At 42.8% G+C, this 18,342-nt stretch overlaps 1 protein-coding gene across 2 annotated transcripts in view; it reads left to right on the forward strand.

Moving 5' to 3' along the window:
- Positions 1 to 18,342, forward strand: part of BMPER (BMP binding endothelial regulator) — a gene marked incomplete at both ends in the record, with an annotated part of 250,484 nt that overhangs the window by 124,657 nt on the left and 107,485 nt on the right. For both annotated transcript variants that reach the window (XM_079711187.1, XM_079711188.1), the window contains one exon: positions 15,410 to 15,509. In XM_079711187.1, the coding sequence (XP_079567313.1) occupies positions 15,410 to 15,509 (100 nt within the window). The remainder of the gene's footprint in view (positions 1 to 15,409; positions 15,510 to 18,342) is intronic.

Genomic DNA, 18,342 nt, shown 5'->3' on the forward strand with positions numbered 1-18,342 from the left:
TGTTTTCAGAGGCTGTGGGAGATGGAGTTTTCCTACTATGGTATTTATAAATATTTTCGAAATGCCAGACATTGGTAGGGTGACCTGGTTTACAGAACTGGAAAAGAGCCATGTTGAAGCCTAGAATTCTTGTTTTTCTATTGTAACATGTATAAAAGTTCTGAAAAAAATCAAGATAATCCTGAAAAAAATCAACAAAACCAACCAACCAACAGACACTGTCAGTGTGGTTTTTGGAATCTATAAAAATTAAATCTTAAATTGAATTTGAAGAGCATATGATTTAATATAGTAATTATGGAGGGGAAGGCTTTGGGGAGTAGAATTGGTTGTTCAATTAAGGAATACTGATTGCTCAATATAAGGACTTGTTTAACCTAAAATTGTCATCAAGAAATTTGCAACAAGGAGGAAGGATTCTATAGCTGTAAATTCTTAGGATAGACATACAGTAGTAAGTTGAAGTTGACTAGCATTTTCCAAATTGTTTTCCTCCTTATATTGTACCAGAATATGTCCAGGTGCCATGACAAAAGGGTTCTGTGGTCAAATAAGCTTGAGAAACCGTCTCCTATATTCTCCCTGTTGACTATTCATATGAATTACAGGATAAGAAAAGACCTGCAATAAAAAATCCTATTTAACTTTGTTTAACACAACCTTACTTATTTCTTGGCAGGAGTCTCATGTCATGGAACCCCTAGTTAACCTCTTATGAAACAGGATTCCACAAAGTACTAGTTTAGGAAATGGTATAGGAGATAATTGAATATCAATTACCTTGATACTTTTGATGGAGAGATTTGGCCAATCCAGAAAATCCTTCCAGTGGTCTGAAAGAAGGCTGAGGTAAATGTTGGCGTGTGTTGGTAAGGAATTGCCATTGTCTTTCACATCTGGCTAACTCCTTCATTGGAAAGATGGACAGCCAGCTGGGGGTATGACAATTTGCCTGCGGGATTCAGTGTGCTAGAAATCACAGCCAATTCTTTTATCCTTCCCTCTAGACCTCAGGTGGATTGTGGTTATGGCGCCCATCAATGCTGTTTTTTACAGAAAAAGCATTTTTAAAATGGTTGTACAGTGACCTACTATATCAGTGGGGTTGCCTCACGTATTCATAGTGAACACCAGCCTATGTGTGATCATGGAGCAAGGGAGCATGCCAGCATGTATTACCTTCTAGAGGGAGATGAAATGATTATCCCTACCAACCCCCAAACACACCCCTCCTTAGGAAAACAAACATTTGCAAGTTTATTTTATAAAATCCGCACAGAACTTATATAAATACATTGTGACAGAGGCTGTCATACTGCATATGTCAAGAAAGTGCTTTGAAATTTTATGCAAATACATGGGCGATGCATACACTACTGTGCACCCCAAAGACTACTCCATGTGTTCCTGGTGCCAAGGAAAACACAAATGTTCTCCAACTAATTCAGAGGAAAAGTCACCGCAGCCCTGTACCTTTCACAGCCCTGTTCTCTGGGCCAGTGAAACATACTTTGAATGGCTAATCCTAAAGAGAGCAGGGTGGGGTTGAAGGTGCCAAAGGTTCATTTTTATCAGTAACTTTTATAGATTAAGTTCTGCAAGACACTTCAAGTACATTCACTTGTAAAATTTTCACAATAGCTTTGTAAGGAAAATGGCATTGTTTAGTAAATGCCATTCACTAAATAACCAAGACTCAGATTAAATAAACTGCCCAAGGTCACACATTTGTTAATTTATGGAGCTGGCTGGGATTTAAAATTAATTTGACCCTATGTATTCGTAAGAACTAAGCATTTAATGAGCACTTATTTGTGTACCAGACACGGAGCTAAAACCTTTACCTCCATCATCTTATTCTTTATATGAATTTGTGAGAGTGGGCCACTGTTGTTTTTTTCTAATTTACAGATGAAGAAATTGAAACTTAGAGAAGTAAAGTAAGTTGAGTGCAAAGTAGTATGGGATCAACCGGGGTGGGAGGGGGCCCTTAACCCCAGGATTTGTTCCTTTGAACCATGTGGGTTTCCAGTTTTCCTTCTAAATTTAGACTCTGGAAACTTCCCGTGTTTGTACTGAGCTTAGGCACAGGGAGGCAGTGAAGGTTCATGCCTTCATGAACTAGGATTTCATAAACATTTAAAAAGTCATTATTTTCCCCCAGATTTTTTTTTTTTTTTTTTTTTTTTTTTGCGGTACGTGGGCCTCTCACTGTTGTGGCCTCTCCCGTTGCGGAGCACAGGCTCCGGATGCGCAGGCTCAGCGGCCATGGCTCACGGGCCCAGCCACTCCGCGGCATGTGGGATCTTCCCAGACCAGGGCACGAACCCGTGTCCCCTGCATCGGCAGGCGGACTCTCAACCACTGCGCCACCAGGGAAGCCCTTTCCCCCAGATTTTTGATTCATCAACCATTATCAGGAATTTGGTATCGTTTCCACATGCATGGATATTGTTAGTTCTACAACTCTAATAATAGATCAGATTTGGAGTTCTGAGAGACTGTTTCAGTGCAGAGACCTCACATCTAAGTATTCGATGAAGGAAATGGCCTCTTCATTAGGGTTTGCAGTCTTTTGCCCAAAACATTGGGATACATGTGTATCTGAGGCTCTCCTCCTTCATTCCTGTTACCCTTTGGAGTTAGGAATGTTTGTGAAGAGAACCATTTAAAATATTTGCTATGCACAGTTTTGGTGCAATACTGCTCCTTTCATTTGCAAGTGTTAAGAACTTCTCTTTTTTTGAAAGTAAAACTTATTAGACCCTTTGAGGACTATGGATTTTGTGGTTGCCCATAGCATATTTTATTAAATGAGGGCAACCATTTTCTAGGCAGAATTGATCCCAGAGAATGGGCCATTTGTGACTTCAAACTTAGTCTCCCTGGGAGGGTTTGCAAAAGAGGGAGTGAGACTTGAGCCTAAAGGCTACCTCAGGCTAAACCAGTTAGAAGGTCAGTGGATCATAGTCTTTGTCCTAAACCACTGGAAACATCTTCCCAGCACAAAAACACAAAATAGTCATTGCACATGAGTGTATGTTTTTGCACAAGATTTTTTTTTTTTTTTTCGGTACGCCGGCCTCTCACTGCTGTGGCCTCTCCCGTTGCAGAGCACAGGCTCCAGACGCTCAGGCTCAGCAGCCAAGGCTCACGGGCCCAGCCGCTCCGCGGCATGTAGGATCTTCCCGGACCGGGGCACGAACCCGTGTCCCCTGCAGCAGCAGGCAGACTCTCAACCACTGCGCCACCAGGGAAGCCCCACACAAGATGTATTTTAAGTAAAATGTACAACATAAATGTAAGTATATTTTCCACCTTCGCAATTTTTGGAGGGGAGGTGGAAACATTTTGTTTTGGTGTCTCACTCACAGAGTCCCTGAACAGACCTTATCAGATAGTTACTTAGAACACATAAAATTTTATATCTTATGTAAAAATTAAGGGAAATCCTTCACTGCAAAGGCATTATCTATAATCTACACAATTGAGAATATGTCAGACACTCTTCAGATTAAAAATGTATTCAACCAATCTGAACTAGGAATGTTCTTATCATGAGTTGGTCATATAGTTTGAGCTACTTGTTTATATCAGTTCTCTGACCTTGGCATCCAAACTTTAGTAGTTGATGAAGCTCTTTATACATAGCATAGTCAATTTAAAAAGTGACCTTCTAGATTTCCTGGTCAAAAAAGGGCTGGATGTTCCACCTTCAGTATGTAAACTTTCACTTAATCTGCTTGTTTTCAAGACACTGCCATCATCCTCTAGTTGACCTGGTATAATAAAATGGTGGATATTTCTTTTTTTTAATTATTTTTTAAATTTTATTTTTGGCTGCGTGGGTCTTTGTTGCTGCCTGTGGGCCCCCTCTAGTTGCAGCGAGCAGGGGCCACTCCTCATTGCGGTGCGCGGGCTTCCCACTGTGGTTCCCTCTCCCGTTGTCGAGCACTGGCTCTAGGCACGTGGGCTTCAGTAGTTGTGGCACACGGGCCCAGTAGTTGTGGCTCGCAGGCTCCAGAGCACAGGCTCAGCAGTTGTGGCACATGGGCCTAGTTGCTCCACGGCATGTGGGATCCTCCCGGACCATGGCTCAAACCCCTGTCCCCAGCACCGGCAGGCGGACTCTTAACCACTGCACCACCAAGGAAGTCCCTAAAATGGTCGGTATTTCTGAAACACTGCCTCCCTGAGTCTTGGACATTTACTCCTCAAATATTCCTCTTCAGTACTGGTCTTTAAAGAGAGCCCCTGTGTGTGTTCTGAGTTGCTTGTCTCTGGTCCACTCACCGCTAAAGTCCTGACAGGTATTTTAAGTGGATCGGCCTTCCCCTGAATTTCAATCAAAGGTGGCCTTCCAGTCTTCTGCCATTAGCTTCACAGGAACCATGGAAACTGTCCTTGGTTTTCACTGAAGCATTTAGGGTAGTTCCAGCAAGCCCCTGAACTTTTGTCCTAGCTATTGCCTGAACTGCTGTCTTTTCTGTATCATTTTCTGAAATAAGGTACTAATCGTGTTGCTCAGGTAGAACTTTTTTTTCATTCCTTTTTCTAGGGTTAAGGATTTGACCTGTCCCATCTATTGTTCTTCATCCTTCTGAGATTAAAAACCTCGGGGGTTGCTAGGCATATTGTCGTATTGTTATAGAGCTGCTGTCCACTCAGACCTCGTACATGACCTGGTAAAGTGTTCACCCAGCTGCTGCCTCTCTGAGGTACCTACTCTCTTCTGGCTTCTCTGAAGCATATTCTGGCCAGGACTATAAGACAATGCTTCTGAATGTCACCTAAGATTATTCCAGGAGAAGCTCGATTTAACATAATTCATTGTTTCTACAAGAGGCCAAACACTTCCTCTTTCTGCCTGGCCAATATATGAATCCATTTGCCAGAGAATATACCTATGCTTTGTCTATAGGTGCTATTTTATACTAGATATTGCCCACACTGATCATCTTTCTAGGAAGATGGCCAGCCTTCCTAGAAAGTAATAGAGGAAATATCTCTTTTCTGTGCTGGACGAGATTCCATCTTCTCCCATGTCTGTCTGCCATTGTCCCCTCTGTTTGGCATTGCCACCATTTTTCCAGGCACTTTGATTCTCAGCCTGGCATAGATACTGCTTACCCCCTCTTGAATTACACAATACCACTAATATCCTGGAGGCCTCCAACGACAAGCAGTGTGGAGGGGAAGTGGGAAAGAAGGACCAATTCCATTTTCCTTTTTGTGTGTTTTACTCAATTATAGGAATCCCAAATCAGTGGGCCTGTACTTGAATAATTCACAGTTCTTTTAGGCTTTACTTTCAGCATCTTTCTTCCCCAGGACCAACATGGACATCCATGGCAGTAGACTTGGGATGACTTGAGTGACAGATGCCAAGCTATGTTTACAGTAATACCTTCCTTCTGTAACTAGGGGATTCTGTTGTGCTGCATCTCTTCCTCCCTTAAGATGGGGTTTGCTATCACAAGAAGACAAACAGGTGAACCTCTCTTTTTCACTGGACTTGCCCAAACATGTCAGAACACGAGCTGGGAGCCCTCCATCACAGCTGTTTCCAACAGCTTGTACGCATTTCCTTTGATCATATTGGGCCTAGATTGCTGTTATCCCAAAAGCTTGCCAAGATTGAGTTACAGCCTGATTGTCTCAAAACACAAACTTAGAATTGGTTGACAAGACCAGTACCCAGGGGGCATCACTAGTTTGAATGAATAGTTCCAGTAACCTCTAGTCTCCCTGGACAGTGTCCCCTGATGGAGGCCAGAGTGTTTACTGGACTCCATGATTATTGTACTCATATCATTTTAGATTTTGTTAGAATTTTAGGGAATTGTCACTTGATACAAAGTAGAGAACTGCACATAGTAATGTATATTGAATGGAGATTCTGAAAATTTTCATTTAAAGACCACAGTGTCTAACGTTACAGACACTCAAATGTGTGTTGCATGGATGAACAAAAGCCAAAATGCTGTGCCTCATCAATTGCTATTCAGAAATTAAAACAAAGTTTAAATGTAATCTTATTTTTCTGTAGTGTGTTCAGTCATACTATATTTATGAAATATCTCAAAGACTTCTAAGTCTCATTTTGTCAATACAATAAGGGGATCCAAATTTATCTTAATTAAGATTAGTTTATTTCAAGGCAACAGATATTTTGGGGCCTTAGGAAACATTACTGGAGCACAAACGTTTTTGAGTTATTCCAGTTTTAACTGTCAACCCAACAAGTAGGTGTTTAACTGAAAACCAAACACTTCTGACGTTACTGTGGTCTCGCTGTGGAGCTGGGAAGACAGAAGTACTTGAGAAAGACAGAAGTACTTGAGGAAGTCAGAAGAAAGATGAACATAGCTTCTACCCTCAGTGAACTCTCAACCCAGTTTGGGCAAATGATGCCAAAATCCAAACGAAAGATTGTGGAAACAAAATAAAACAATATACGAAGCATGTGGTATCCATGAAGTATTTCTGGTGGCCAAAACTTAAAGGTCAATGGAAAGGTTTTAGAGGAGCAGTCCATCAGCAATGCTTGGGTTTCTGTCTGTGGGTCAGTATTTCTAGAGACGCTTGCGTCCATCAGAGGCTTTCGTATGGCTTCCTCCTTATTGCATATCCAACTTTGCTGCGGTGTAGACAGCCTGGGGAACATGAAAAATGCCCTTTCTCCTGCACAATGGTGTTATTTCCTTCCTTTCGGGAATGGCTCATAACTCACAGGAGGTGTGAGTTCTGAATGATCGTGCTTTTCATCTCCCTGGAATTGGGCCAGACTGTAGATAAAGCGTTTGATGTGTCAGCAGTAGGCTTGTAACAGCTTTGACTACCTACATGATGATGAAAGGTTGAACTTTGATAAAAATGGCAAGAAAAGGAAAAGGGCTCTTTTCTTTCTTTCTTTTGCTGTTTTTTTTTCCTTTGGATGGCAGTTGAGAAATGTTCTACCGGGGTGGTCTGGGAGGTCTCTGGGAATCTGAAACATCAGGAGGGTGTTCTCCTGTGGATTTGTTTGTTTATTTATTGATTGTTTCAGAGAGGGAACCCCCATGCTTGCCAGTAAGGCAGGGCCAGATTCTCAGGGCCCTTATCAGCAAGTCCTACCTCTTTGCTCACTGAGCCCTGGAAAGAGGCATCGCATCCTTCAGGGCAGATCACTTCTGCTCCCAACTGTCCCTCAGCCTTCAGTACCTACCTGCAGACACCAAACGAACCAGGGCTGGCAAATCTGCTCTAATTCCCAGGGCTTTCTTTCCTTATCCCTCATGTTTCAGGGCATTTGCTCAGAGATCTCGGTCCTCTAGGGTGGTCTTATCTTCCTGCTTCTATAATCGACAAAGAAAGGAGTAAACTACTTGTGGAAACCCCCAACCAGTTGGAATTTGTCTCTAGCAGTATCCCAGTCTTATCAGTGATTTGTGTGTCTGCCTGCGTGGAAAGCTGTGTTTGGGGAAGAGGAAGAAGTTTGAAATTTTCTTTTTCAACGCAGAAACATTAAAAACAAACAAACAAACAAACAAAACAAAGCCCTGCCATTCAGCTAAGTGACAAGAAAGAGCTAAGAACAAGGACTCAAAGAGGAAGACATGAATTTTACCTTTAAATATGAGGCTTAAGCAAACACAAAACGGAAACCCCCTTTGAAAACGGTGTTAGTGAAGGAATAATAAACACATTTACACCACCTATTTATTTATGACTCTAATATTTATTTCACAAAATTATGACCTTTGACTCCACCTCCGTGGGCCCTTGAAGTCCACTGCTGTCTCCACAGCTGGGCTGGGCCTGCTCACCTGGGCAGCTGCTGAAAATAAGCCTTGAGCTGGCAGCAGGGGAGGCCTGGCTGTGGTACCACACAACCCACCCCCCCCCACCCAGCTGAGGCCATGCAGGAGTTTCTCTGTAATTCCCTGAAAGTATCTCTGAATAGGATGAACACAGTCAAACTCTCTGGGAGTCATCTGTCTGGCCATCAGAGGACACTCAAGTTCCTGCAGGGCTCACTGGCATGGACCAGAGGGTGACATGTCATACAATTTGGTGGGAACTTCAGTTTAAGGGCCCTGAAGAGACCTGTTGGCAAACAGGGTGGGTGTCCTCCTTCCTTAACACCAGAAAGTTGCTTCTGGGGCTTCCCTGGTGGCACAGTGGTTGAGAGTCCACCTGCCGATGCAGGGGACGCGGGTTCGTGCCCCGGCCCGGGAAGATCCCACATGCCGCGGAGCGGCTGGGCTTGTGAGCCATGGCCGCTGAGCCTGTGCGTCTGGAGCCTGTGCTCCGCAACGGGAGAGGCCACAACAGTGAGAGGCCCGCGTACTGCACAAAAAAAAAAAAAGTTGCTCCTGAAGACGTCCAGCAGCACTTACGATCGCGGCCTGTGACAATAAGGAGAGAGTGAATAAGGTGAGAAAATCAAATTGTCTGGATTGAATGTCACCTTCAAAGGTGACCTTCAAAGGTAGAATGAAATAACTAGAGATGAGCATAGGAAGAACACACAGGAAGTGATGAATTTGTTCAGTTCAGCAATCATATGACCGGGGTTTAAATTGAGATTCCTGGCTATCTTTTCCTTTCTGAAAAACTGGCTTGTTCAGTGAGGGAAAGGCTGATAGAACAGGTTATTCTAGTGTGTTGTAGTGACATTAGACCTGGAATATTACATCTGGGACTGTACAGTGAAATTAAATGTCATTTCTTTACTAATAATTTTGTTAGGCAGAATAATGGCTCCCTGACTGCCAAGATGTCCACATCCTAATCCCCCAAACCTGTGACCGTCACATTATATGGCCAAAGGGATTTTGTGGATATGATTAAGTTAAGGATTTTGAGATGGGGAGATTATCCTGGATTATCTGGATGGGCCCTTTTTACAGGCCTCCTTATAAAAGGGAAGCAGGAGGGTCAGAGTCAGAGGAGATGTGGTAACAGAAGCAAGGGCCAGGGTCAGAGAGAGATTTGAAGATGCTACACTGACGGCTTTGGTGACGGAGAAAGGAGGCCATGAGCCAAGGAAGGCAGGCAGCGCCTAGAAGCCAGAAGAGACGAGGAAACAGATTCTTCCCTAGAGTCTATAGACGGAATGCAACCCTGCTGACGCTTTGATTTCAGCCCAGTGAAATTGATTTCAGACTTCTGACCTCCAGAATTGTGAGATTATAAATGTGTGCTGTTTTAAGTCACTAAGTCTGTATGGTAATTTGTTACAGCAGCAGTAGGAAACCAAAACAACAATATGAACAACAATACAATTGGACTTAGAAACATTAATTGATGGGAAAAATAAAAGGAATTTGGCTCAGGCCGATTCTTAAAGCAGGTCTTGATTTTCTGACTGTGAAGGAAAAAAAAAGGTTTTTGTTTTTATCAGCCCAGTGGGCACCTCTCAGGGGTCATTGTTTGCACAAGATTTTCATGGGACAAAATAAATGTCTTGGCCAAGCTTTGCTGACATATCCTTGACTCTCTGTGTAGAATCGAAGTTGAGTTTTGTTTTATGACTTGGAAACAAAAACCCATGCATAGCATAATGTTCAGCTTCTCGGGCTAGAACGTCTCCAGGATCCACACAGATGGTGATGATAAAGGCTGAGTCGGACTCAGCACAGATGCCTTGGAGAAGCACAATTCAACCCCATCCATCACAGTCTCCCACTCCTTCCATCCTGCCCTCTTCCTCCACAAGCCTGAATAAAAGTGGCCTTCAGCTACCAGAGAGGTGAAATGGGGCCCGATTCTTCTCTCAGAGAGAACTCCTCCACCTGAAAAATGTTCTCCATCATTCAGAACACGTGTCTTGATCACATGTTACAAGCTATGATGTGCACTAGCTGCTGGAGAAACTCACAAGAGAAATAAGCCTTAATCCCTGCTCGCTGGAAGCTCCTGTTAGTGAGGCATTTGCAAAATGCAGTGCCTTGGACAGCAGCATCCAACTCAGCTGGGAAAGTTATTAAAAATGCAGATTCCTGGACTGTGGCTTGCGAAAACATTGGTCTAGTGCAGTCGTTCTCAACTGGAATTGATTTTGTCCCCCAGGGACATTTGGCAGTGTCTGGAGACGTTCCTGTTTATAACAACCAGGGGATGAAGGGAGATACTGGCATCTAGTGAACAGAGGCCAGGGATGTTGCTAAACATCCTACGATGCACACAATGGCCTCCTGAAACAAAGACTTATCTGACTCAAAACATCAATAATGCCAAGGTTGAAAAGCCATAGTCTAGTGGGTAAGTCTCACAACCTCCCACACAAATTATTATGCCATGTGGTGTATACATACATGCCTATGTAGTGTGTGTGTATCTATGTATAGCTTTCTCTTTCTCTCTCTCTCCCATCATAGTGGGCTTATCACCCACTCTGATTTGCAGTTGACATCTCTGCCTTTGTCCACTCTACTTCTGATCCCTCAGCCTCACAGCTCTCCTGCTGCCTATCTTCTGCTTGGATTTCCTGTTCTGCACTGGCCAAGAACAGGGGAAGCCAAATACCAAGTCCTTTACCCCTGGAGTAATTGTCATGCTCCGCAACTTCACCAAAATAAATTTCCAGGTTGAAGAGAGGCATGGATACGGACATCCATTTCTTTGGGGAAAGATGTTTGACCGAACCTGGAATTCAGAGTTGGTACTCTGCTCACAAGTCAGCTTTATACCACTGGCTATTATGATGTCAGAGTTATGGGTCACACATGAACTCTTTGCACCCAAGATGTGTTTCTCCGCTACACTAACCCCTCCAGTTTTTCTCTCCCGTTTTCCCCATGTTTATCTAGAATCAATGGAGAAGTCCATTTTCTTCAAGCAATTGCACATTGGGAAAAAACCTCTCCAGAATGTGGTTGAGTGTAGCTGATTGGTTGTAACCGGTTAGCAATGCACTGCTGTGCTTCCCCCCGCCTCCCATTAGGGGCCCACACTCTGTTTCCTGGTCAAGGGATGAGTGCCATGTCACATGCTACAGAAAGGTTTCCAGCCCCCAATTCTCAGCAGCCCTCAGGGGAGGGAGAAGCATCCTGCATGCACATGGCTGTGGTTTTATCATCTTGCACTCATCACTATATTCAGGAAGATAGATTTTTTTTATTATTATTATACAACAGAACTCTTGCTCTAGGGTAAACTTTGACACAGAGCAATTGTGTTCTTGACTAAATCAGCTAAAACAAAAATAAGAAAATAGACCTGGAACAAGTTTCATGTCTTTCTTTTAAAAACAGCTACTTTCGGAGAAGCACTCACATATGTAATTAGAACAAAGGACCACTTGCCTTCTCAAGGAATGGCAAATGGTGAAAATTGTAACTCACCAGTATGGTGGAAGTTCCTAGCTTGCCTTTTCTTGTTGACCAGATGGGAATAGTCATTAGTCCCTATGCATTTTAACCATTTAGAAATTTTCAAACATTTGACAAAAACATGGGATACTAGGAATCCTACCAGCTTTACAAATTGAAGTTGAGTGTTGCTTTTTGAAGTATCAGCACCAACATTTAATTGGTACCCAAAATATTCAAAACCCAAGGAGATACAAAGGTAAGGGGATGCCGACAGCCCTGAACTCTGCCATCTGATCAGCACCCTGTAGTTAAAGTGCTCTGAAAAATTCATCTGGATTCTGGAGCTCATTCTGTGTGGCGGCTTTTCATTTCGTTCAACGAATTTTTACTGAGATGCTTCCTTGAGCCCATTACTCTCTTTTTTTTGCGGTATGCGGGCCTCTCACTGTTATGGCCTCTCGCGTTGCGGAACACAGGCTCCGGACGCGCAGGCTCAGCGGCCATGGCTCACGGGCCCAGCCACTCCGCGGCATGTGGGATCTTCCTGGACCGGGGCACGAACCCGTGTCCCCTGTGTCGGCAGGCAGACTCTCAACCACTGCGCCACCAGGGAAGCCCCCATTACTCTCTTGAAAGATATTAGGCTCAAAGGACTGGTTCCTGCCCATACCATAGTCTAGCTTAGAGGCAAAACCAGTGTTGTCTCTCAGGGTTAAACGTTTATGTATGTGTCAAAAATACAGGAGTACAGATGAGAAATGAAGAGGTATGGGAAGATGGAGGAGGTTACTGGGAAATGAAGGCATCTAGAAGACTTCACAGATGAGAAGAGGTGTGAAATAGACCTTGAGTGAAGCCCGATTTCCATAGGGGTTAATGATGGGGGAGACAGGGAAAGAGGCATGTAGAAAGAAGATAGAAGGCATAAGATGTGCTTGGGGACAGGAAAGAAACAAGATACACAGGAACCCTCTCTGTGTTGGTGTTGGGAGGAAAGGAGATGGGAGAGAAGATTATGGGGTATCTTGACAAAGTAGCCTAACTGCAGTAACGAAGAACTAATGCATCTGCGTGTTTTAACAAAATAAAATTTATTTCTTCCTCATTTAACAGTTCCTTGCATGTGTTTAGTGGGTAGATTTCCATATGGTGACTCAGAGAAGCAGGCTCTTTCACTTTGTTGCAAGGTTCTTGCTGTTCTCACCATTCAGCTGGCTCTCCTTCCAGTAGGGAGAGAAAGTGAGAGCATGGTGCTTTGAATGGGAGAGATTTTTATGAGTCAGGTCTGGAAGTGTTTTACATTATTTCCATCTACCTCCCGTTGACCACCCCTAGCTGCAAGGGAGTCTGAGGAATGTAGGTGGGCTCTGTGTCAGGAGAAAAAGAATTCTACACACACATACTCACTTCTACATTGACTTTTAGCTTAAGTGGGCTGAACTTCCTCCTGAATGCAGTGGTAAGTCATCTTCCAGCTTAGCATGGGGGCACGCTCCATAAAGAATGATTTTTGTATGTTATATTCACTGCTGTATCCCCAACATATGGTAGACCTTGAATAAATCTTTGATCAAAGAATGAAACAATGGTTGGATGCTGGAAAGGAGTCTTGAAGATATTGAGCCTCCCAGGATGGTTTAATGCAGGAGAGTTGAGGCAGGGAAGCCAATTAGAAAGCGATGGCAATAATCTGATAGAGCCTGAGTTAGTGCGGTTACAATAGGAATTAGTATATTTTCAGAACCAGAAATATTTATTTCTGCTATTTTAACTTTCTTAGTTTACAGCAGAGCCCCAGCTTATAGTTTAACCAGAGTCCCTGCTGAGTTGAAATCACAGAAGCAGGTTGTGAGCCGAAAGGGCCTGGGACTTTCTTTGGAGGTATTAATTGGAATGCAGCCTTGGGACTTGGGCTATGCTACAATACTGCAACCCAAACAAAATAAAACCTGACCAAATCAGCAAACCCAGATTGGAGTTCAGGTTACTTTAACAGACTCTTGGGAAACACAAACTGCAGTTGTATTATGTATGCAAAATTCGCTCTTTGACCTCATTGTAAGGAAAATTACTGGAGTACACACAGTCTTTGGCCAGCTTTCCAGTGTGTTGGACAAGTTAACGGCTATGCAGTTATGCAATATTTTTCTTAAATTTTAATTTTAAAATATGGTTGAAAAATAGATGCTTATCCAACAAGAACAGAGAATATCCATGAAAAGAATACATTCTCTGTGCACCTAAGAGAAGCTGACACCCAGGCAACCTCGTGTGGCCCAAGGCTTCATGATTTTAGGAAGTTGCTGGCAGATGAACTTCTTCGAAATTAAAAGCTAAAGAGAGCATTCTGTCCTCCCTCTAGATTTGACTTTTGTGGTTTATGTATAAGCTGGGGCAGACCTCACAGTAGGACCTAGACTCAGGTTATGCGCCTCTGAAGTCTGGTGAAAGGCCAGACTTCAGGATTATGCAGAGTTGAGTGAGGAACCTCACTGAGAACAGCCAGGGATTCCTAGGAGATTTTAGCGATTCTTGCTGATCTGGAAATAATGTAAAAACAACAGAAGAGCTTTTTGTGGTATTTTCGTGTGTTTTCTATTGGTTTGGGGAAGAAGCCAACATTAAAGTGGCTTAAAAATAATAAATAATTAAAAAGACATAACGTGCCCTACCCTTTTCATCCATTCCTACCAAAAAATAAACTATCATGATGAAAATGGTAAGAACAGGAAGGGAAAGTAGAAACAACAGGCGACAGTAGTATGCTAGGACGGGAAGGATCCAGACGGCTAATGTCTGGTGTTAATACAGAAAGTGCTGGAGAAGGTGTGAGGAAACGCCACGAGGGAATCTTTCCCTTGTGAGGCCCAGGACTCTTTGAAGTGTGAGCTCCTCATTTCCTGAGGTCTCTCGAGATAAAAATTCCAGGCTTGAGACAATGGGTACTTTTTAGGATCTACTAGTTTGGTTTCTAGCTCAAACCCTAGAGAAGCTAATTCATTGAAATTCCATTTGCCTAGTGATCTATCTACCAAATTTACTGATTTTTCTAAAGAAAAAACCTTAATTATTCCCAAATTTGATAGCAATTCATAGTGCACAGGATAGTTTTCACACGAGCCTTGCAAAGTTATTGGATGTAAATTGGCTGGAAAGCACTTTTTTTTTTTTTTTTTTTTTCTGCTCCAGCTTTCTGAAGATTCAGTTACAAGCTGCTGAGGCTGGAAAAACAGGCGTCCCTGCTGAGGGATAGGGAAGGGGGAGTTGGTATGCTCATCTTCACATGCTGGAGAGGCGAGAGATGCTGACGGGCAGAGAAGGAGGGATACTGAGGAGGAGAAGAAAGGAATGGATGTCAGAGGTGATAGATGCTGGAGGACAGAAAGGGTCAAAGATGAGGGGCAGGGAAAGAATTGAAGGCTCTAGAACATCTTCCAAGGCTGCTAAAGCTCTGCCAGTCCTTCTAATATCGATAATCATAAACCTTCTACTTACTTGATTGAAACAGGTTTGGTTAGCTGGGCGACTTCAGTGGAATGGTTCTTCCGAACACTGGCTTTCAGTATATCCGTTTTCAGCAGATTGGTAACTTCCCCAAGTCCGAGCCTTGCTGAGCCACTCTAGCAACACCTTTAAGGTGTGGCCAAAAGGGAAGCCTTCATGGAGGAAGCTGTCAGCAGGACAGAAGAGGACACATCTCAGTAAAACCCCAATAGTTGCTTTGTTGCATTGAGCTTGGAAAGAGAGCCCAACTTGTTTGGGTTTGCCTGAGACTTCCCTGGTTTTAGTATTGAAAGCCTCAAATCTCAGGCAAACTGAGATGGTTGGCTGGTCTTAAGAAGGAAAAAGATAAAGAAAGGTGGTGGTGACTGGGGAGAGGTGATGCTGAGGCCATCTCTTTAGGGGTGGTCGGTCTTCTCACGGGTATCATTCATGGGGCTTACAGGGAAGATCAGAGGATGCCTGGGGACAATTGCACAGATCTAAGCAGTCACCCCAGTGACCCAGCACCAGGAAAGGCCTAGGTTTGTTCCAGATATCTTGGTTAGACAATATATATATGCAAGTACTTTTCTAAATGTGCTTTTTTCTCTTTCTCTTTTCTTCAGGGAGGCAGGACACAGTGCGTGAGAGAAGTCTGTCCCATTCTCTCCTGTCCTCAGCACCTTAGCCACATTCCCCCAGGACAGTGCTGCCCCAAATGTTTGGGTGAGTGACTGTTTTCAGGTCAAAGAACAATGTAATTTATTCTTGGAGTTTCTGCTGAGAGTCGTCATCCACTTTGTTATCTTGAGGTTCTCAAATTGTGCTATTTCGTGGCTTCTTAGAGACAATGCCTTCTTCTGATTACCCGAGTGTAAGGTGTGTACAGAGTTTGTCTCTCTTCTGGGCCTCCACAGAGCTTTCTTTTCTCTTGTCTTCCCATGTATCTGTAAACCTGGTACACTGGACAACCTGGGATAATAGCCCCTTGTGGGGAGAACAGTATTGAAGAAACCATCTTTAATTGGACATATGATGATTAGTAGGAATATATTTTTGTGGGGAGAACAGTATTGGGAAACAATCTTTAACTGGGCATCTGACACTTAGTGGGAATGTATTTTAAAGGCATGTGAAGTAAACACACGTGGAGGAATATAGTGTAATTGGGTTGGCCAAAAAGTTCGTTTGGTTTTTTCTATATGATGGCTCTAGTAGTGCTTAGTTGTCTTTAACTTCATTCGAAAATTTTTGTTAGATTGTATTGTGACAGCTGTCATATCAGCGTGCATTTAAAAAAAAAAACCTTATCAAAATTGGTGAATTTTTGTATAGCCATTTTAATATTGAAGATGGAAGAAAAAAGCAACATTTTTGGCATATTATGCTTTATTGTTTCAAAAAAGGTAAAAACACAACTGAAACGCAAAAAAAGATTTGTGCAGTGTATGGAGAAAGTGCTGTAACATGAACGTGTCAAAAGTGGTTCGTGAAGTTTTATGCTGGAGATGTCTTACTGGACGATGCTCCACAGTAGGGTAGACCAGTTGATTGAAGTTGATAGCGATCAAACTGAGAAATTGAAAACAATCAATGTTATACCACGCGGGAGATAGAGGACATACTCAAAATATCCAAATCAAGCACTGAAAGTCATTTGCACCAGCTTGGTTATGTTCATCGCTTTGATGTTTGGGTTCCACATAAGGTAAGCGAAAAAAACCTTCTTGACTGTATTTCCGCATGCGATTCTCTACTTAAATGTAATGAAAATGTTCCATTTTTAAAACAAATTGTGATGGGCAATGAAAAGTGGATACTGTACAATAATGTGGGATGGAAGAGATCATGGGGCAAGCGAAGTGAACCACCACCAACCACACCAAAGGCTGGTTTTCATCCAAAGAAGGTGATGAAGGTTATGTATATGGTGAGATTGGAAGGGAGTGCTCTATTATGAGCTCCTTCCGTAAAACCCAACGATTAATTCCAACAAGTACTACTCCCAGTTAGACCAACTGAAAGCAGCACTCGGTGAAAAGCGTCTGGAATTAGTCAACAGAAAACGCATGATCTTCCATCAGGATAACGCAAGACTGCATGTTTCTTTGATGACCAGGCAAAAACTGTTACAGCTTGGCTGGGAAGTTCTGATTCATCCACTGTATTCACCAGACATTGCATCTTCAGATTTCCATTTATTTCAGTCTTTACAAAATTCCCTTAATGGAAAAAATTTCAGTTGCCTGGAAGACACCTGGAACAGTTCTTTGCTCAAAAAGATAAAAAGTTTTGGGAAGATGGAATTATGAAGTTGCCTGAAAAATGGCAGAAGGTAGTGGAACAAAACGGTGAATACGTTGTTCAATAAAGTTCTTGGTGAAAATGAAAAATGTGTCTTTTATTTTTACTTAAAAAACGAAGGAACTTTTTTGCCAACCCAATACTTCTAGAGGCAAAAACAAGCAGGAGGATAACATGCCAAAAACGAGAGGTTTGGAAGGGAATAATGAATAATAGTCAATAAAAAAGGAGGATTGGCTGTTACTTTTTGAGCAATTACTATGTGCTAGGCACCATGTGAAAACACTGTATATACTTTTTCTCATTTAATTTTCTCAAGAGGCTGTGACATACAGGTGCTAAGTATAGAATTCTGATGTGTACTGTAGGTGCCATTCTTAGTTTTATTATACTGAGAAGGAAGTAGATTCCTAGAAGGTAGCACAGCTATTGAGCTATGAAGTTGACACCTGAACATGAGTCTCTGTGATTCTTAAGCCCACACTCAGCTTCCCTGGTGACATGGAGAGCAGCACGAATGTTACCAACTGAAAGGAGACAACCCATGATGGAGAGTCTCTAGAGCATGACACTCTTTGGCTTTTGTTTAAACTTTATGTCAGCTTCTTCCATGTGATCCTTAGGTCCTTGAGTTAGTTGAGGTCAGACTCTTTAAGATTCAAATAAAAGTAGCTTGATCCATCACATGAATACAATAGACTATCCAGCATCCCCGCCAGAATCTCCAGGGATCCTTGGGGGATGGCTTATATTTTCTCTAGTCACCACTGGCTTTGTGTTTCTGCTTCTGCTGTTTTCTCTCTCTTTGTTCCCTTTCTCTTTCCTCTATTCTCCCCTCCCCCTCCCCCTTCCCTCCTCCTCTTCCTCTTCCTTCTTCTTCAACATCATTTTGTCCTTTCAGGGACAGCCCCCCTCTAGTCTTTTCACATTCTATCGTTCTATTGAGTCAAGGCTTGCGTAGCAGATTTCACTGAAGGTTTACCGTCAATGGGGATGATTACTTTTCAGGGAAGCACAGTGAATAACATAAAATGAACTATTAAGCTCCCTTTGTTCTTAAAAGGTCTTAGCTATTTTGCCTTCCGGAAAATTTCACTGTTTGCCTCTTTTGTTTGGGCTCCAGTCTCCTTTCCTTACTGTCCACACTTTTTCCTTGAATATCTGTCTTTTCTTTTATAGCTTGCTTTCCCCAATTCCAAAACATCTGCTGATTTATCTTCCTCCTTCCCAGCTTCTCATGGCCATACCTTGAAGC

Source organism: Hyperoodon ampullatus (assembly GCF_949752795.1).
Source record: "Hyperoodon ampullatus genome assembly, chromosome: 9".
Lineage (NCBI taxonomy): Eukaryota > Metazoa > Chordata > Mammalia > Artiodactyla > Ziphiidae > Hyperoodon > Hyperoodon ampullatus.